The sequence below is a fragment of the Gobio gobio genome (assembly GCF_949357685.1).
Source record: "Gobio gobio genome assembly, chromosome: 5".
NCBI classification, from domain to species: Eukaryota; Metazoa; Chordata; class Actinopteri; order Cypriniformes; family Gobionidae; genus Gobio; species Gobio gobio.
This window is the reverse complement of record NC_137101.1, coordinates 61,718,995-61,740,802: the sequence shown is the minus strand read 5'-3', so window position 1 is coordinate 61,740,802 and position 21,808 is coordinate 61,718,995. Positions and strand designations below refer to the sequence as shown.

General features: G+C 46.7%; 2 protein-coding genes across 6 annotated transcripts in view; both read left to right on the top strand.

Moving 5' to 3' along the window:
- LOC307126082 (uncharacterized protein) overlaps window positions 1–21,808 on the top strand; it is a 148,402-nt gene that overhangs the window by 27,516 nt on the left and 99,078 nt on the right. The window lies entirely within an intron of this gene.
- LOC307126893 (uncharacterized protein) lies at window positions 4,569–6,400 on the top strand. Its single transcript, XM_079817713.1, has 5 exons — window positions 4,569–4,978; window positions 5,062–5,231; window positions 5,350–5,604; window positions 5,713–6,015; window positions 6,102–6,400. The coding sequence occupies exons 1-5, from the start codon at window positions 4,618–4,620 to the stop codon at window positions 6,273–6,275; spliced, it is 1,263 nt and encodes a 420-aa protein (XP_079673839.1). The 5' UTR covers window positions 4,569–4,617; the 3' UTR covers window positions 6,276–6,400.

Below are 21,808 nucleotides of genomic sequence, written 5' to 3'. Positions count from 1 at the left end.
CATTGAATATTTCCTGTTTCTACGAAGAGTGTTTACGAGTCTCGTGAGAGGAACTGCTTCCAGTGCGGATGTGACGGTGCGTCTCAGCAGGTGGTGCCTTTATACTGTGTGGTGCCGCGGTCATCTCCCTGAGTGCTTCAGCACATACAAAGAGCAGTTTCCTTTCTAAAAGAGCAACACGGTTTGACCCTGCGTCTTTTTCAAGATGTCATTCAAACCATGTGTTTCTGGATGCGGTCGATTTCTGTCCCCAGTTGACGGCCACGCTCGTTGTCTCACGTGTTTGGGCGTTCAGCACGCTGAGGCAGTGTTCGTGAATGACTCATGTTCCCACTGCGGGAACATGACCATCGTAGTTTTACGGTCCAGACTCCAATAGCTCGAAAGAGGTGGAGCGCCATCGCGCATCCCCCGATCTAGTGGTCCTCCCGCTGCAAAGCAGAGGGCTGCTACTTTGGCTGATGGCCTTGTAGGGTTCCGCTCAGGGTTCCGCTAAGCCGGCCGGCAAGCGCAAGGGTAAGCGGCCCTGAGACGGGCAGCCCAGGGAGAACAGGAGCTGCTCCGAGGGAGATGATGTCTGCATCCCACCCCCACTACCCACATTTTCTATAAAAGAGCAGTTTCCTCTCTCCCTGGCCCCCAAAAGGGCCAGGTTGGCAGTGTGCGACGCCCCCGGGCCTTTGTCACTCTTTTCTGCCAGGGGGCAGCAGTGTGGGCACCGAGAACGCCCCCGGGCCTTCTCACCCACACTCTGCCCCACCCTGGAATACTCAGACAACACTCCGGGCCGCCTCCGGGCCTCCCGAGTCGGGTCTGTCTATTCCACTTCGCTGCCCCACCCCGGGTACGTCTGTGGTGCCGTTGGTCCCGCTTGTACGGTCTCTGGGGGCTTGGCTACAGCTCCCCAGGCCGTCTCGCTGGCTCATCCGTACCATCAGACTCGGCTACGCGATTCAGTTCGCTCACCGGCCTCCCAAGTACAAGGGCATCCTCTTCACCTCCGTGCGAAGCAGCGATGCTCAGGTCTTGTGGTCAGAGATCGATGTCCTACTGGCGAAGGACGCGGTCAAGCCGGTTCCTCCAGCCGGTATGAAGGCGGGGTTCTACAGCCCCTACTTCATTGTACCCAAGAAAGGTGGTGGGTTACGACCAATCTTGGACCTGCGTATCCTGAATCGGGCCCTGCACAAGCTCCCGTTCCGGATGCTAACGCAGAAACGCATTTTCGAATGCATCCGTCCCCAAGATTGGTTTGCAGTGATCGACCTGAAGGATGCGTACTTTCATGTCTCTATCCTTCCTCGACACAGACCGTTCCTACGCTTTGCATTCGAGGGGAAGGCATATCAGTACAAAGTCCTGCCCTTCGGGCTGTCCCTGTCGCCTCGCGTCTTCGCGAAAGTCGCAGAGGCAGCCATTGTTCCGCTCAGAGAACGCGGCGTTCGCATCCTCAACTATCTCGACGACTGGCTCATACTCGCCCAGTCTCGGGAGCAGTTGTACACAGGGACATGGTGCTCAGTCACCTCAGCCTGTTGGGCCTTCGGGTCAACCGAGAGAAGAGCAAACTCTGTCCCACACAGAGGATCTCTTATCTCGGTATGGAGCTGGATTCGGTCAGCCAGACTGCGTGCCTTACGGAAGAGCGGGTCCGGTCGGTGTTGAACTGCTTGAATTCGTTCATATGAGACCGCTTCAACACTGGCTTCATGGCAGAGTCCCGAGGTGGGCGTGGCAGAGCGTCCAGTACCGGGTCCCAGTGACTCCTTACTGCCGCCAAACTTTCAGCCCATAGACCGTAAAAAAATATGGACGACACGACTTCATTGACTTCCGCTGACCATAGTTGAACTTTCGTAGGCCCGCACACGGCGCTGACATCTTGGGACCGAGTCTGCGCAGTAGCAATCTCGGGACCGGAGTTGCGCAGTAGAGAGCAGGAAGTAGAGGCGCGATTATCAAAAGCCCGCCCACACTCTCACAGATGCAGAATAATTAATTATGTTGGTGTGAAATAAACAGTTATAGAAATGTAGAAATTAAAGCTAAAGCTCCAATCTCCTCCCTAAAATCCAGAAAAAAGTCTGTTAGTGCCTCAGTGACAACTTCACTCAGAGAAGCCATCAATCTCACCTGTTAATCATGACGTCACACCCCCCGTTTTTATAGCATCAAATATCTCACTAAAACTAAACCTATTTAAAAAACACTTGAAATGAAATCATCGTAATAAAAACTGCCTAAAATGACAGAAACCATCTCTAGGAAACAATTATTTGAAGTGTAATTGAATTATTTAGTGTGTCTTGCATCCATTCTAATACATGGAGGGGTGGGGTTTAGGAGCTATACTGGGACCGGCCATCGGGGGGCGATCGAGGCGTGGAAGCTGTTTCTGACAGGAGCACTTCAGGCTTGTTTCAGCCCGTGGTCCGAAGCTTCGTTTCTCCGGGCCGGGGTGCCCTTAGAGGCAGGCATGCTGTGCTGTGCTCTTCACGGATGCCTCCTCCACGGGCTGGGGGGCCACGTACAACGGGCATGCAGTTTCAGGTCTGTGGATGGAACCTCAATTGCATTGGCATATCAATTGCCTCGAGTTGTTAGCAGTGCACTTGGCACTGCGCCTCAAGGAGCTCTCACGGCAGCCGACACCTCCGGGAGAGTGGCGACTTCATCCCCAGGCGGGCCAGCTGATATGGGACCTCTTCGGAGCCGCACAGGTAGACCTGTTTGCCTCTCCGGACTCGACCCATTGCCAGTGGTACTATTCCCTGACCGGGGGCACCCTCGGCACAGATGCACTGGCGCACAGCTGGCCTCGGGACCTGCGCAAATATGCGTTTACCCCAGTGAGCCTTCTTGCACAGACCCTGTGGAAGGTCAGGGAGGACGAGGAGCAGGTCTTGTTAGTTGCGCCCTATTGGCCCAACCAGACCTGGTTTCCAGAACTAACTCTCCTCGCGACAGCCCCTCCTTGGCCGATTCCCCTGAGGAGGGACCTTCTTTCTCAGGGACGGGGCACTCTATGGCACCCGCGTCCAGACCTCTGGAAACTCCATGTCTGGTCCCTGGACAGTACGGGGAGGTTCTAGGTGGTCTACCACAGGCAGTGGTGGACACCATCTCTTCTGCTAGAGCCCCCTCTACGAGGCGCCTCTACGCGCTAAATTGGAACCTGTTCATTGAATGGTGTCCACCGGGAAGACCCCCGAAGGTGTTCGGTTAGTGTCGTGCTTTCTTTCCTGCAAGATGGGCTGGAGTGAAGGCTGTCTCCCTCCACCCTCAAAGTGTACGTCGCAGCAATAGCGGCGTATCACGATGCAGTCGAAGGTAAGTCCTTGGGGAAGCACGACCTAATCGTTAGGTTACTCAGAGGTGCGAGGAGGCTAAATCCTCCTCGTCCAAACTCGTTACCCTCTTCGGACTTGGCTCTAGTGCTCAGAGCACTTCAGAGCCCTCCCTTTGAGCCTTTGCAGTCTGTGGAGCTTAAAATCCTGTCAATGAAGACAGTGCTTCTGACGGCATTGGCCTCCATCAAGAGGGTAGGGGACCTGCATGCACTTTTGGTCAACGAATCGTGCCTAGAATTCGGGCCGGACAACTCTCACGTTGTCCTGAGACCCCGGCCTGGATACCTGCCCAAGGTTCCTACCACTCCCTTCCGGGACCAGGTAGTGAACCTGCAAGCGCTGGCTTCGGAAGAGGAAACTTCTCCTCGCCCTTTCGTCCGGGAGGGTAAATGTCAGGAAGGCCACCTGCCCCTTTCCCTCCTGCAAGAAGGAGACCACACGCCTGGACCGCCACCTTAAAGCCCACACTGAGCTCACCAAGGCGGCTCGGCGAGAAGCCATGGAGGCCTGCAAGCGCAAGAAAGTATTGGAAGACCTCGCCGCCTTGAGGGCGTCTGAACCCAAAGACGCCATGGTCTCCATTCTGGACCTTGAAGGCCTCCCTGACTTTTCTGATGTCCCACCAGGGCCAGATGAAGAGGAGGAGCAGCAGCAGCAGGAGGAGTGCCAAAATGCCGACTGCCAAAAGACCATCAAGCAGCTGCGTGGTCAGGTGGCCGACTTGACAGAACAAGTCGACACTATGGCGTCCACAGTTCGCGAGGTGAGCCGCAGGTACCGGCTGCTCAAGCGGCGCTCGCGTGCTAAACCCTGTGTCCAGGTGGCCAGAGTGGCCAGGAAGCTGCTCTCCAATCTCTCCGGCGGGGAGGAGGAGGAGGAGGAGGAGGAGGAGGAGGAGAGAGCGACCGAGGCGCAGCCGGCCACCGGCGAGGAACAGCAGCAACAGGCCACCAGTCCCCCAGAGCAGCCGGCCAGCGCTGGGGCCGCCATGGGTGCCACGAAAGAACGCCCCTCAACCTCTCGCTCGTCGGAGGCGCTACCCTTCCCCGACCATGTGGCGGCGTTAAGTGAGTATGACACGTGTCGCTTCTTGCTCTTGCTCTGTGTCCTCGACCTGACTCACCCGGTCATTCTTGTGTGTTCTTTTTTTTGTTGCAGATGTACTAATCAAAGACTTTCGTGGCCACCAGGAGGGTGCCGACCCCTCGCGAAACTTGTTAATAATGTGGCATCCAAAATATTCTGCATTTAAAATTTCATTGCGTTCATGTCTGCTGGCCAGACCGACCTGGCCAGCTTGGCATTTCTTAACAGTGCTTCCAAGATGCGGGCTTGGATGCAAAATTTACAGGGTGCAAAAATTAGTCAGCCGACCATCCACCATTATTTAAAAAATGTTGGTCAGTTTCTACAATATATCAATGAGACCCCGCCACCAACCTGCCGGCTCTCCCGCACAGCGATGGTCTGCCTCCGAAGGGAGATAAAATGCATGATTAAATCCATTCGCCGCAAGGTTGTCATTCATGAGGTGGCCCTCAAACAGGCCAAGGAGGGCCGCCTCATTCCAAAGGCCAGCCTTCGCGCCTGCCGGGTCACTGCAAGAGGGAGGATCCCTGAGATCCTGGGTATTACAGAAATCCCGTTCAATAAATTCCCCTTTGACGCTTTGCGCCCCCTTTAACGCTTCTCTTTTTCTCTGTCTGTGCAGATCGGCTGAAGAAACATGGTGACAAGAAGGACCAGTGGTCATTCTATGGGCACCTCACTGCCTACTGGTCCAGCATCTATGGACACCGCGGTGGGGTTTTCCAAAACCTCACCATAAAAGAGGTGGAGGACGCCAAGAAGACGGCCTGCGGTGACAGATACGTCATCAACGTGAGTGGTTTATTCTCTCTCTCTCTCTCTCTCTCTCTCTCTCTCTCTCTCTCTGTGCACAGTTCTCTCATATAGTAAAAAAATAAAATGCTTATGCTGCTTGATGCTGTTTCTGCAGATACTGGCCCACAAGACCAACCAGGCGTTCGGTGCCGCGCAGCTGTCATTGGGGACGGAGGAATATGGATGGCTGGAGGACTTCTTGTCCATTAGGTCAACATTGGTGGGCGGGAAGTTGGCCCATTACTTTTTTTTCACTTCCAAGCCCAGCCCCTGTAAAAACTTAAATCAGTATTTTCAGGAGGCCTGGGCTGGAATGGGCCTGCCTGGCTCGCCCACCTTTACTGACCTGAGGACCTCCATCGCCACCCATGTAAGCATTCCTGTGCAGGTTTCTGCTGTGCAAGTTTTCGGTGTGTGTGTGTGTGTGTGTGTGTGTGTGTTTCTAACTCTTTGTCTGTGCTTTCTTCACTCCGAACAGGCAAAGAACACCCTCACGCCAGAAGACCGCCAGAAGATCGCCCAGTTCATGTGTCACGACACGTCGACCGCGGACCGGTTTTATGCGCTTAACCTAAATGCCATGCAGGCGGCAGGACACCGGCAGCTTTTTGAGGCGTCTGTCGAGGGTGAGGAGGCAGCTTCAGACCCAGCCAAAGACCCACCGGCCTCGAAGCGCCCCGCCACCACCAAGGCACGCAAACGAGCAGCCACACCGTCCCCTCCCACCAGCCCACCGAGCTCTGCCAGCTCTCCACAGGAAGAAGCCTCAGAGTCTGCCCCTGTAAGTCCACCGTCTAATGGATTGCTTTAATTGTTTGTGACAAGCAGGCATGTTCGCTTAGTCTTTGCCTTTCTCTTTCTTTCCAGGAGGGACCAAGCCCAAAAAAGAGGCTGCTCGGCAGGGACGGGAAAAAGAGGCTGCGCAGGGGACCACTCTCACCATACGTCAAGCTGTCCCCGCTGAAAGCAGAGAGCCAACGTATAGTAGAGCGTGCGCGGCGCCATTTAAGGGCTGTTCGACCATGTAAACCGGCTCTGTAAATAATAATGTAAATAGTTCCGTTTTTTTAATGTGTTATTTTGTTTTTGCTGTGAAGTTTTGTTCAGTTCGAAATGTTAAATGTTTCTGTTTATTGTTCTTGTTCAAAATATTCAGTAAAGCATTGAAAAACGCCTGTTGTGCCTGTTTTGCTTCAAAATAAATGACTTGTGGTATAAGTATCCATTATAAACTTAATTAACATGTGTCCACATAACCATTACAGGCAGTCCACTGAATACAATGCAAATGGGATGTTTTCCCTTTTTTGCACCAAGTCATACAGGAACATCCCATTTCCAATGTATTCAGTGGGCCCTTGGTACTGGTTTCGTGGACATTCAGTTTTATTGCAAATTATACACTATTGTGACATAAAACAGACATGGATTGGTTCCACTGAGTGTGTAAAGTACAGTAGAGGTGGTTTAATCAATACTATTGATCATATTTATGAAACATACACTTAATTAACATGTGTCCACATAACCATTACAGGGAGTCCACTGAATACATTGCAAATGGGATGTTTTCCCTTTTTTGCACCAAGTCATACAGGAAAATCCCATTTCCAATGTATTCAGTGGGCCCTTGGAACTGGTTTCGTGGACATTCAGTTTTATTGCAAATTATACACTATTGTGACATGAAACAGACATCGATTGGTTCTACTGAGTGTGTAAAGTACAGTAGAGGTGGTTTAATCAATACTATTGATCATATTTATGAAACATACACTCAATTAACATGTGTCCACATAACCATTACAGGGAGTCCACTGAATACATTGCAAATGGGATGTTTTCCCTTTTTTGCACTAAGTCATACAGGAACATCCCATTCCCAATGTATTCAGTGGGCCCTTGGTACTGGTTTCGTGGACATTCAGTTTTTATGCAAATTATATACTATTGTGGCATGAAACAGACATGGATTGGTTTAACTGAGTGTGTAAATGTAACGAATCCACTGGAGGCAAGTTGAGAACCCAAGTGCAGTTTATTTACAAGGTAAAACACAGAATCCGATGGTGACTTTGACTTGATGTGACATGACTTGAACTGAAACAGACTTGACTAAAAAACATGACAGACACTCACCAACAGCGGTTACACATAGTAATACTCGACAAAGACACATGGCAAACATGAGGGCTTAAATACACACACTAATGACAAGACAAGTGACACCTGTGAACAGTGATTAAACAATGAACCAATGACAGGACAAGACACAAGATCACGTGAGGGCATGGGAGTCACATGACAATGAAACACATGACAAAACCAGGAAGCTGACAGAACAAGACAATGTACCCCTCCATGTACCCCTTGCCCCCCCCCCAAAATTTTTTTTTCTTGGGCGGGACAGTTGGCTCGTGGGCTGGAGCGGGCTCGTGGGCTGGAGCCTGGATGTGGCCGTGGACTGGAGCTTGGACGTGGCCGTGGGCTGGAGCCTGGACGTGGGCTGGAGCGGGCTCGTGGGCTGGAGCGGGCTCGTGGGCTGGAGTGGGCTCGTGGACTGGAGTGGCTCGTGGGCTGGAGTGGGCTCGTGGGCTGGAGTGGCTCGTGGGCTGGAGTGGGCTGGAGTGGGCTCGTGGGCTGGAGTGGCTCGTGGGCTGGAGTGGCTCGTGGGCTGGAGTGGGCTCGTGGGCTGGAGTGGCTCGTGGGCTAGAGTGGGCTGGAGTGGGCTCGTGGGCTGGAGTGGCTCGTGGGCTGGAGCGGGCTCGTGGGCTGGAGTGGGCTCGTGGGCTGGAGTGGGCTGGAGTGGGCTCGTGAGCTGGAGTGGGCTCGTGGGCTGGAGTGGGCTCGTGGGCTGGAGTGGCTCGTGGGCTGGAGTGGGCTCGTGGGCTGGAGTGGGCTCGTGGGCTGGAGTGGGCTCGTGGGCTGGAGTGGCTCGTGGGCTGGAGTGGGCTCGTGGGCTGGAGTGGCTCGTGGGCTGGAGTGGGCTCGTGGGCTGGAGTGGCTCGTGGGCTGGAGTGGGCTGGAGTGGGCTCGTGGGCTGGAGTGGGCTCGTGGGCTGGAGTGGGCTCGTGGGCTGGAGTGGGCTGGAGTGGGCTCGTGGGCTGGAGTGGGCTCGTGGGCTGGAGTGGCTCGTGGGCTGGAGTGGGCTCGTGGGCTGGAGTGGGCTGGAGTGGCTCGTGGGCTGGAGTGGGCTCGTGGGCTGGAGTGGGCTCGTGGGCTGGAGTGGGCTCGTGGGCTGGAGTGGGCTCGTGGGCTGGAGTGGCTCGTGGGCTGGAGTGGGCTCGTGGGCTGGAGTGGGCTCGTGGGCTGGAGTGGGCTTGTGGGCTGGAGTGGCTCGTGGGCTGGAGTGGGCTGGAGTGGGCTCGTGGGCTGGAGTGGCTCGTGGGCTGGAGCGGGCTCGTGGGCTGGAGTGGGCTCGTGGACTGGAGTGGCTCGTGGGCTGGAGTGGGCTCGTGGGCTGGAGTGGGCTCGTGGGCTGGAGTGGGCTCGTGGGCTGGAGTGGCTCGTGGGCTGGAGTGGGCTCGTGGGCTGGAGTGGCTCGTGGGCTGGAGTGGGCTGGAGTGGGCTGGAGTGGACTCGTGGGCTGGAGTGGCTCGTGGGCTGGAGCGGGCTCGTGGGCTGGAGTGGGCTCGTGGGCTGGAGTGGGCTCGTGGGCTGGAGTGGCTCGTGGGCTGGAGTGGCTCGTGGGCTGGAGCGGGCTGGAGTGGGCTGGAGTGGGCTCGTGGGCTGGAGTGGGCTCGTGGGCTGGAGTGGGCTCGTGGGCTGGAGTGGCTCGTGGGCTGGAGTGGGCTCGTGGGCTGGAGTGGGCTCGTGGGCTGGAGTGGCTCGTGGGCTGGAGTGGGCTGGAGCGGGCTCATGGGCTGGAGTGGGCTCGTGGGCTGGAGTGGGCTCGTGGGCTGGAGTGGCTCGTGGGCTGGAGTGGGCTCGTGGGCTGGAGTGGCTCGTGGGCTGGAGTGGGCTCGTGGGCTGGAGTGGGCTGGAGTGGGCTGGAGCGGGCTCGTGGGCTGGAGCGGGCTTTATGCAAATTATACACTATTGTGACATGAAACAGACATGGATTGGTTCCACTGAGTGTGTAAAGTACAGTAGAGATGGTTTTATCAATAATATTGATCATATTTATGAAACATACACTTAATTAACATGTGTCCACATAACCATTACAGGGAGTCCACTGAAAACATTGCAAATGGGATGTTTTCCCTTTTTTGCACCAAGTAACACAGGAACATCCCATTCCCAATGTATTCAGTGGGCCCTTGGTACTGGTTTCGTGGACATTCAGTTTTATTGCAAATTATACACTATTGTGACATGAAACAGACATGGATTGGTTCCACTGAGTATGTAAAGTACAGTAGAGGTGGTTTTATCAATAATATTGATCATATTAACCAAACATACACTTAATTAACATGTGTCCACATAACCATTACAAGGAGTCCACTGAATACATTGCAAATGGGATGCTTACCTTTTTCTGCACCTTCATACAGGAACATCCCATTCCTAATGTATTCAGTGGGCCCTTGGTACTGGTTTCGTGGACATTCAGTTTTTATACAAATTATACACTATTGTGACATAAAACAGACATGGATTGGTTCCACTGAGTGTGTAAAGTACAGTAGAGGTGGTTTTATCAATAATATTGATCATATTTATGAAACATACACTTAATTAACATGTGTCCACATAACCATTACAGGGAGTCCACTGAATACAATGCAAATGGGATGTTTGTCTGTTTCCAATTTATTTAATGGGACCCAGCTTGTGGATACAGGGACACAGTGGTTTTTAAGCTTTCCTGCCAAAATATTCTGATAAAACCTATTTACCTGCACTCAGCAGGGCCCCCTGAGTCAGCAGGATCAAGTTTCATCCCAGAATTCCACTGTCCATGAACCCTGTATATTGAAGAATGAGATAAATTGCACGTGGGATTTCTGTATCTCAGCTCTGAAAGGATCTACCACCACCAAACTTGGATTCCTGTCTGCGTCTCAGTGCCCTCTATCAGAATCCAGACTTTTGAGGACATCAGAGACAATTTTTTTTCCCACCCAAAAAATCTCTAACCCCTTAGAGTTTTTTTGTGGAAAAATTTTGAGTTTCTCGAATCTTCTTTAAACTCTGGATTCTGATAGAGGGCACTGAGACGTAGATAGGAGTGCAAGTCCTGGCTCTCTAGACCCCTCCAAAGCTGAGATATGGAGATCCCACATGCAACTTTTCCCATTATACAAAATACTAGGTTCATGGACAGTAGAATTTTGTGGTGAAACTTGATGCTATGGACTCAGGGGCACCTGCTGAGTGCAGTTAATAGTTCATATCATGACAAGAACTTGAATGAAAAAATTTCTACTTAAGCACTATCTGGAGTGCACTGAATACAATTGAAATGGGATGTTTTCCCTTTTTTGCACCTTGTAATACAGGAACATCCCATTCCCAATGTATTCAGTGGGCCCTTGGTACTGGTTTCATGGACATTCAGTTTTTATGCAAATTATACACTATTGTGGCATGAAACAGACATGGATTGGTTCCACTGAGTGTGTAAAGTACAGTAGAGGTGGTTTTATCAATAATATTGATCGTATTTATGAAACATACACTTAATTAACATTTGTCCACATAACCATTACAGGGAGTCCACTGAATACATTGCAAATGGGATGCTTACCTTCATACAGGGACATCCCATTCCCAATGTATTCAGTGGGCCCTTGGTACTGGTTTCGTGGACATTCAGTTTTTATGCTAATTATACACTATTGTGACATGAAACAGACATGGATTGGTTCCACTGAGTGTGTAAAGTACAGTAGAGGTGGTTTTTATCAGAAATATTGATTATATTTATGAAACATACACTTAATTAACATGTGTCATTCAACAGGGGTCATTCCATCACTTTAGTGGGTAAGTGGACAAATAGTGGTTTTGTGGGATGGGGGCGGGGCCTTGGGGTGGGACGGTGGTCAGCAGAGGGATCAAGGGTTAATTTGGACACTCTAATGGGTAAGTGGACAAATAGTGGTTTTGTGGGATGGGGGCGGGGCGGTGATCAGCATCGGTCAGCTGGGGGCTAGGGGTCATTCCGTCAGTTTAGTGGGTAAGTGGGCAAATAGTGGTTTTGTGGGATGGGGCGGGGCCTGGGGGTGGGGCGGTGGTAAGCAGAGGGATCAAGGGTTCAATTGGACACTCTAATGGGTAAGTGGACAAATAGTGGTTTTGTGGGATGGGGGGCGGGGCCTGGGGGTGGGGCGGTGGTCAGCATCGGTCAGCTGGGGGCTAGGGGTCATTCCGTCACTTTAGTGGGTAAGTGGGCAAATAGTGGTTTTGTGGGATGGGGGCGGGGCCTGGGGGTGGGGCAGTGGTCAGCAGAGGGATCAAGGGTTCATTTGGACACTCTAATGGGTAAGTGGACAAATAGTGGTTTTGTGGGATGGGGGGCGGGGCCTGGGGGTGGGGCGGTGGTCAGCATCGGTCAGCTGGGGGCTAGGGGTCATTCCGTCACTTTAGTGGGTAAGTGGACAAATAACGGGTTTGTGGGATGAGAAAGTGTCCACCCCGACCATATAAATGAATGTCACTGTCGTAATCCTGGAGTGGGACTGCGTAGCGCCACCCTGTGGAGAAAGGACGAACTGCTTTTTGTGGCCCCAAATTTCTGTGGGCTCCCGTCGGGCCCCTGGGAGGGTCAGGACCACCAAAACTGGTAAGGGTCAGTCAGGCGGCCGGCGAGGGCCGGCGGACGTCATTGCCCCGCCCCTAAAAAAATTTGAGGGGGCGGGGCGCAGCGTCCAAAAGGCCACGTCCACGGCCCGTTTAACCACTGCCGAGAAGGACCCGTTTCAAAAATGGCGAGCTTCCTAGAGGCAGACCCAGCCCTGGCTTTATGTCCCGTCCGCGCTCTTCACGCTTACGTAGACCGGACTCAAAGCTTTCGGACCTCAGAGCAACTCTTTGTCTGTTACGGAGGCCAGCAGAAGGGAAAGGCTGTCTCCAAGCAGAGTTTAGCCCACTGGATAGTGGATGCTATCGTCTTGGCTTACCAGTCCCAAGACGTGCCTTGCCCGTTCGGGTTGCGAGCACACTCAACAAGGAGTGTTGCTTCCTCCTGGGTGCTGGCTCAAGGCGCCTCGCTGACAGACATCTGTAGAGCTGCGGGCTGGGCGACATCTAACACGTTCGCTAGATTTTATAGCCTCCGTGTAGAGCCGGTATCTTCCCGCATCCTCGCCCCCAGTGGCCAGTTGCGCTAAGTACCCATTCTAAGTGTCGGCTTGAAACGCCACTCCCGCCCTCTGGGCCGGATACGTACGTCTATTCTGCTCCAGTCGTGTTCCCCGGAAAATGGCTAACCCTGTTGAGCTCCTCCATCACCCATGCGGTGCCAGACGTTGCGGCCGTCTGACGCCAGGCCTGCACCCGAATGCTTGTGAAGCGTGTGTGTAGGCAGGGTTCCATATGTAGCGGTCCCCTCACGGCTACCCCATATGTGTATTCTTCCACGGTACCTGCTACCCTACTCGGCTAGCCCCGTGTCTTTCCCTTGACAGAGCCCGCTCTGTCGTCTTTGGGCATGTTCTTTCCCCCCTGGAACCAGGCTGGAACCACCCCAGAGACTGCCATATGTTGCACTACCCTGCTAGGTTAGTCCTTTTGTGTTTCACCACCAACCCTTCCACTGAAGGACGTGGCTCCGCAGCGTACCATCTCCCGATGGAATGCGTGGATCTTATGCCAATCTCCATTGGCTCGTTTTTAACACTCGAAGTAGATTGGTCTCTGAGATCAGATCCCAATTCGTCGGTCAGTTCTGTAAGGATCGGTTTTGGTGCTAAGACAAAAGCTGAGATACACACCCCAGCAATTGAGCAATAAAAGTCACTAATCTTGAGAGAAGATCTCATAGAAACTGTGTGACAACACCCTGACAAACATTTCTCCCCCCTCCCCATTTTGCCCTCTCCTTGGTTGACTTTTCAAGTCACCAAATGCAGATATACCAGTGATGATGTATCTGTAAATCTATTGTTTTATCCCTTTCATGTTTGATGTCTTTTTAAAGGTCGCAGTGCGAATGGTAAAATGGTCTCAGTTTCACTGCAGTCACTAGTAGTATTAGAAAGATTGAAAACTAATGAGAATTCAGTTCTCCTTTTGAGGAATTTCTTCAAAGATATCTGATCCACTCCCCCAAAACCAGGTGGGGGTGTTGCAAATATTTACAACCCTTTTGTTCTAGTTGAAGTACTTAAGGCTGGATAATCTAACTCTCAGGGGGAACATTCTGTAGTCAGAACCCCCCGTGTGGTGCAAACTGCATGTATTGTGCCAGACATGATGACTCTTTTAAATTATTTTCATATTGCTTTGCAATTGTGTTTTATGTTTTTACGCTGATCAGTTGTGTACCATAAATTCTTGTTTACTTATTTACTTTTCCTGTCTGGCCAAAATAAATGTTAATCTTGATTTATCTTGTATGATTCTGAAATCATTATTCTAGTATGGATCGATATATACTCCTTTATTACCGCAAAATCTAGGGTTATGATAGATCACACAGATGACGCCATGACTGAAGCATGGGGCGCAGCGTGCGCGATATTCCGATTCCTGACTATTGCTGGATTGGCAAGTTGCAGTTCGTAAATATTATTAAAATTACACTTTTTGTTGAGTAAGCATGTGCAACCACTTAAAGGTAAAATATTCACTCTGCATCCTCTGACTAATTACAGAAGTAATCATTTTGTGCCCGTGAGCGCGCGGTCCGGACGCGTCTGTCTCTCTGCGATATTGGGTCTCTCGATGAACGAATATGAAAACTAGGAAGATACAAAGAAAATCAACGATCTAAATTAAATCGCAACTAATCTTAAAATCAGCTGATAAACTTTAAACGTAACACACTTTATGGAGTCACATAGAATTGGAGTCAGATAAAATTATTAATGTGGTCAGATTTAAAATGAGATATCAATAAATTAAGAGAACTTCACCGAAAGGCTGAAAAGGCTTACACGCAGAATTCCTTTTGACCAAGCCATTAGTATCCGGTTTTTGGGCTAAATGGATGGAAATTTACAGTGGTGACCTGTCCTCCGTGATCTCCCGGTGGCGAGTGTCTTTTCAGCTAAATATTGGGATTGCCACAAGCGAGAGGTTTGATCTTCTTCTATTTCTTCAGCTGTTATGGTAAGTCCATTCTTATTTGCCTTTTAGAAATGTTGGGAGTGTATAGTACTGAATACTGTATAAATCTGATGGGGCGTGAAAAGTAGACAACCATATTGCTTATCAGGGACATGAAAGCAACAGCGTAGAGTAGAAATGATATCCCTTGCTTAAAAATGCTCCTTGTTTGCATACGCAGCAAGAGAGGAAATTTTATTTCTGTACTCAAGAGAGCTCTGTAAATTAAAACCTTGAATTCTGAGGAAAAATGTCCAGTTACCTTTGTTTATTTGCTTTGCTGCAACAACGCGACAAAGAAAAAGAACAAATGGTCACGTTAACTTGTGAATGAAATCTTGTGAGTAGATGAGCTAAAATATAATTGAAAAGATCTCACTGGAATCCTTTGTGTGTAAAATGTGAAGGTGGACAAAACTGGTTCAGGTCTGATGTCACAATTACAAATGTCTTATAAAATATAGCGTTTTACTATGGTCTTACTTCAGACTTTGCAATCGCTGCACTTTTGTGTGTTTATTAATGTCTCAGAAGAGACTGAGAAAATTAACAGACCAAAGATAATCTTTGTCTTTCTCCATCAGACCTGGGTTTGTCAAACCTTCCTTTTCATATGCAAATAGATTCTCCAAAGAATGCAATTGATAACTTCTCAGCCAAAAACAAGAAAATTGTGCCCAATTCTATATTGTGTAGTCACAAAAATCTTTGAATTGAGCAATGATTTGATCTGTGCTCTCAGTGTTTGCAGTTTATTGAATGTTCACAGCAACTAAGTTTATAACTGGGTTCCAGTTTGGTCTTGTTGCTGTGCACACAATGATCAGGCCAGCACAGCAGCAGCTGCAGGACCAATCTAAAGATCAGTGAGATGATAACAAAGTATTATGGACAAATGACTCCTCTTGAGACCAGCAAATAAAATGATTATTATATAATTCATACTATTTTAATATAATATGATTTATATTATGATTATAATGTAAATTATATTATAAATGCCAGAAATGGTTTTAATCTCAGGATAATTCAGCATTATTTAGAAGAGGAAAGAATGTTGGGAAAGTATGAGAAGGATTAGAAGGTAGAAAGAGGGGATGTGCCAGTAGGGAAAAGCTTCTTGAATGGAAATAAGATGGCAAGAGCACTATTAGTGTTGAAACGATGGGAAGGAGAATATAAATGGTTAAAGAAAGAATTGTTAAGGAAGAAACTGAAAAGAACTTCTGTACCTTCTATTTGTGCAAACATTTAAATGAGAAAAATTACAATGCCCAGTTAAATGAGTAACCTGATTGTTGTAACTTGAATAGGCTGAATTCAGGCAAGGCCTAATAATTTACATTTCATTGATCTCAACCCAATGAGAAAGGGGAGGTACAAGTTTTCCATTGCAAAGAAACTCACACGTGTTAGCGAATTCCTCTCTGGGAGCAGCAGATTACATGGGACCTGATTGGGGAAGTAATTTTACTGGGAATGTAATGAAAGTTGTGTGTTATGTTAACTTAAGGTATTCACTCTACAGGGGTCACACATAGATCCAAAGGGTCAAGAGTTCAAATGACACCATAAACACCTGGTGACCTGATGCTCTAAACACAGATCTGACTTGTATAAACAGCATCATTTAAAGAGATTGCCCCAGGGGACCTGGATGTGATAATGATCACAATACAGCAGATTGTGTAAACACAACTGCAACAGCAACTTAAGGTGCAACTGGTCTGACTGCATTTACACACAGTCAGATCTGACCATTATAAATCAGTTTATCTGACCTTTTTCTTAACAGAAACATGATCATGATTATGATACATGTCTTTGTAAACTACAACAAATGTTCTCATAATGGCATAAAACCGTAACAGGTTAAAGCCATCTACAACAATCTATCTGGCTAAAGACCAGTAAAGGAAAAATAAGATAGCACCATCCATCTTAATTAAATTTGTGTAAAGGGTCAATATTAAACTGTATTTCTCTCTGTGCTTGTTTTCCTTTCAGGTAAATGGCTGCCACCCTTCAGATCCAGATTCCACTGGGTCTGAAGTCAAGACACACACACACACACAACTTAACATCTCGGAGATGGGTGTGAAGAGACTTCATGAAGCCATTCACACCTCACAGCACACATAGTTAAATGGCTTCCCAGTATAAAAACTGGAATAAAATTATACAACACAAATTATGGTAGGATAGACACCACCCATCTCCTATACACATACACACATACATACACAACACACATCCTTAATTCTATCACCGCACAACATATTTTTCCTGGCATAGATCATGGGACTATCCAGGCCAAAATCATTCACATAATGCAAATTTATCATACACTATTAATCTTCATACATACAGGACAAAATGAATTATTTTCATAATTCCCTTTTTATTTTGGTTTGAACAATTTTACGGCTTACAGCCATGTCAACTTCCTGTATGTAAACGCTGCAAGATGCATAAAACATGTGCATGGCTTTGTGTTACGTCCAAGGACGCCTGTTTATTTGTTACTGCAGTGTGTCATGCATTTGTGTATGTGCTTGGGTGCCTTGCTCTCTTTGTCTCTTGTTCTCTCTTTCGTCATTCCAACAGGTACAACGACCAGCTGTACTCAATCTAACGGTGCTTGACGTGATTGGAGAATGAAGGGGAGGAGCTGAGATATAAGTAGAAGCGGATCAATTGAGGGGAGAGAGAGACTTTCTTTTGCCAAGATGAATTCTTCCTCCTGTCTGCCCAGACTTTGTTGTTTGGATTGTTGTTGTCTTGATTCTGATTGAGTGAGCTCAGGATCTTGTCGTGAGTTCTTTAGTGGGAAGAGAACTAAAGTGTTACCTTTGATTTAATCTATGATCTTATGTTAAGTATGTTTGTATATTCCTCTTAACTTATTTGTAATTTGGGGATTGTAGGGGGAGGGTGCCATTTATGTTTGTACTAATCTTTTCTCCTGTTTTGGGGTAGGTAGGGAGTAAGGGAAGTTTGATGTCTTTTATTTCTATTATCTTTTTCTAGGACATTTATGGAGATTCTTGGGTTAGTTATCTTATGTTTTGTTTGTTGTTTTGGCCTGGCCCTCCCCTGAAGTATTAACCCCTGTTCTTGATTATTTGTTATTCTTTGAATTGTATTTTTGTATCCTTTCATGGGATTTGCGTATTATCTTTATATTTTCAAATTAAAAGATGTTAATTTGAACTGGTTGATTCTTTTCTGGGGCAGGAGGTTGAATAATCTTGGCTCTCTCTCTCCAAGCTTTCTTTTTATTTAACTTTATTATTTTCTTTCTCATTGTTACTGACTATCAACCCTAGACGGGTAGTTATGTAACATTTGTCACACAGTAATTGATGGACAATTAATTGATCAGTAAACTGATGGACAAAATGTTTAATATGTCCAGTCCTTAGCATTGTTGAAAACTGGAAGGGCCCCTAGTTTCCAACATATGACTAATGACAATAAAATATATCTAAAGACTTAGATCTGGGATCTGACAGATGTAAATCTTGTGTATTCAGACATAGAGCAGTGATAATGGTGATTCGTGGATTTCCATAATTTAAGTAAACAATTCTCAGTCAGACCTGCATCATTGAGTGTGATTCCGCCTGTACAGCAAATGCTCAGAAGATGAGTGCCAAAGTTTAACTAAAGATTTTAAATCTATTTTTCTGTAAATCTCATTCTCTAAGTAATCTGATTGAAACATAAGAATTCAATAATGATTTGCATTTAAAACAACTGATACAAACAATTTTATAATGGCAATTATCCAATTGTGTATTTCCATGTTTAATTATGTGATATATTTTAATTATGCATACTTTTGGTAAACCTACTGTTCTATTGACGGTTTTGATACCCTTCCTTCAATTCATCCAGACCGTGTTTAAATTCCGCTTCAATATCACTAGTGGTATTGAAGAATCTGACGATCAAATGAGACTTGCTCACTAAATATAAGACACTGAGAAATGAGACCGTTTTTACCACTCGCACTTCTGACAGGAGTTTATCATGTGTTGTTATTTTGATGTTCTTGTGATTATTCAACAACTCTCATTTCCATCTCACAATAACCAAAAGTTAATCAGTGTTCAATTATTGCATGGTTATTCAGAATTTGTTCAGGTGTCTAGCACACGATGGAGCATCATCAGTGAAATGATTCCTTCACCCATGGAGATCTGACCTGCCCGGCAAACCAAACCTTCTGCTTGAAGGTGACCGAGGATTTCTCTAAGGGTCAGCTATTGATAAGAATCCTGGGGAGGACACAGATGTTTCCTCAAAGTGTAAAGACACTTTCCACTGACACTTTCTGCTCATGCTGACTATTGCAACTGACTTGGGACAACAAGTCAGTCTACAGACTGAAAACCCTCACAATCATCGGCAGGTGGAAACAAACCTGACCAACGGGATAACAGATATCCTGCCTAATTGCTACAGCATCCAATCAGCACAGTACGCCTACACCTAAAGGGACTGTGCCGCTGAGGTGTATTTCAGCAGTGTTTTCATCTTCATGTTCAGCCTGTCTTAATGTTGTTATTTCAGGTGACTGCTTGACTCCGGCACCCATTGATTTGTGCTGTTAACTCAAGGATCAGCACCATGAACACTTTGGAAAGGACATCCAAAATATGGAAGCAAGGAATGTCCAAGTATGTCCCCTTGGGAACTACTCTGAATTTGTCCCAATGGGCCAGGGGCCGCCTGTAAGGATCGGTTTTGGTGCTAAGACAAAAGCTGAGATACACACCTCAGCAATTGAAACAATAAAAGTCACTAATCTTGGGAGAAAGATCTCACAGAAACTGTGTGACAACACCCTGACAAACATTCCTCCCCCCTCCCCATTTTGCCCTCTCCTTGCCCTGTTTTCAAGTCACCAAATGCAGATATACCAGTGATGATGTATCTTGTAAATCTATTGTTTTATACCTTTCATGTTTGAGGTCTTTTTAAAGGTCTCAGTGCGAATGGTAAAATGGTATCAGTTTCACTGCAGTCACTGGTAGTATTAGAAAGATTGGAAAACTAATGAAAATTCAGTTCTCCTTTGAGTAGTCTCTTCAAAGATATCTGATCCACTCCCCCAAAACCAGGTGGGGGTGTTGCAAATATTTACAATCCTTTTGTTCTAGTTGAAGTATTTAAGGCTGGATAATCTAAACTCTCGGGGGGAATATTCTGTAGTCAGAACCCCCGTGAGGTGCAAACTGCATGTAGATGTGCCAGACATGATGACTCTTTTAAATTATTTTCATATTGCTTTGCAATTGTGTTTTATGTTTTTACGCTGATCAGTTGTGTACCATGGATTCTTGTTTACTTATTTACTTTTCCTCTCTGGCCAAAATAAATGTTAATCTTGATTTATCTTGTATGATTCTGAAATCATTATTCTAGTATGGATCGATGTATACTCCTTTATTACCGCAAAATCTAGGGTTATGATAGATCACACAGATGACGCCATGACTGAAGCATGGAGCGCAGCGTGCGCGATATTCCGATTTCTGACTATCGCTGGATTGGCAAGTTGCAGTTCGTGAATATTACTAAAATTACACTTTTTGTTGAGTGAGCATGTGCAACCACTTAAAGGTAAAATATTCACTCTGCACCCTCTGACTAATTACAAAAGTAACATTTTGTGCCTGTGAGCGCGCGAACCGGACGCGTCTGTCTCTCTGCGATATTGGGTCTCTCGATGAACGAATATGAAAACTAGGAAGATACAAAGAAAATCAACGATCTAAATTAAATCGCAACTAATCGTAAAATCAGCTGATAAACTCTAAATGTAGCACACTTTATGGAGTCACTTAGAATTGGAGTCAGATAAAATTATTAATGGAGTCAGATTTAAAATGAGATATCAATAAATTAAAAGAACTTCACCAAAATGCTGAAAAGGCTTACACGCAGAATTCCTTTTGATCAAGCCATTAGTTTTCGGTTTTTGGGCTAAATGGATGGAAATTTACAGATGTAAGTAATTACCTTGACAAACTATACATAATTTAAAAGATCTAAGACTCAAGCTTCCATTTTTGACCTCTGTTTTATTCTCAAAGTCATATAGTGTCCGTAATTTGTTAATATGTGTCAGGAGTTATGAATATGAAAACCGTTTGTACCTTCTAAAGATTGTAATACGAGTGTCAGCTGAATGAGATATTCATTTTATGAATGAGAGCAGCTGACGCTCGTATTACAATCTTTAGAAGGTACCGATGGTTTTCATATTCATTGATCGATTTCTGGAAGCTGTTTATGTCAATGTCACATGGTAACATGCTTCCAGAAATGCAGATAGACAAGTTTGAAGATAATAAACACACAATCGCAACAATATATTGCTTATCTGTGTTATTTATACCATGTTGGGTGTTTTCATAATAGATTATATTTATAATGCAATGCTACTCGAGCTTTTATAATTATGCAGAATATTGTAAAATATATTTTCTGTCTGATTTTTTGATCCAAAGCCAAATGAGATCACATAAGGTTATTTAAAAGAATTGGTGTAATAAATCATAAATTACAGTTTAATAAATAATAAATTGTTGTGGCAGAGTATATAGATCCTTTGCTCTGTTGCTCTCTGTCACATAGGCCTACCTGCAGCTCATTCATTATGCAGCTCATTAATGCGAGTCCTTTGTTATCTCAGGTGCTATCTCATCATTATTCATTAGATACCACGCCTCCTCGCATATTGGCTTTGTGAAGAGAAACTGTCTTACAAATTTTAAATCAGTGTATTGTTTTATGTGAATGAGTAGGCTCAATGATTCTCACATCAGTATAAAGAAAAAACTCTATGCAAATACAGACAGGAGTCAAAAGTCTTGGGAACAGATATCTATTGTGTGTTTTGAGGCCTTAATTTTAATACAAATTTTTTAGTTTTTTCAAAATCTGTGCATAAACATTTTTCTCTCAAAAATACAAGCATGTACACACAAGTTGCTCACATATTATGGCAGCCCAGTTTGTGCTGAATACAGTGTGATTACACTTTTGCCATTAATGTGTTTATAAGCAACTGAAAAAAACACAAATGTCAGAGCATGTCAAAACTTCTAAAGAGCCCCAAAACAGCTCAGACTCCTCGGGGTTAAATATTGTTACAGTGCGTCGCATCTCGCCACATCCAATGCAGAAAGCATTGCTTTCGTTTGAGGGTGCTCGTACCAGGTATAGACAAAAAGTTACCTGATTGTGACAGATGGCCGAATTCACATGACACACTATAAATTAGCATTATAGTCTGCCATAGCCTACCCTACAGTATCAAAAAGACCAAAGCCCTCTGATGC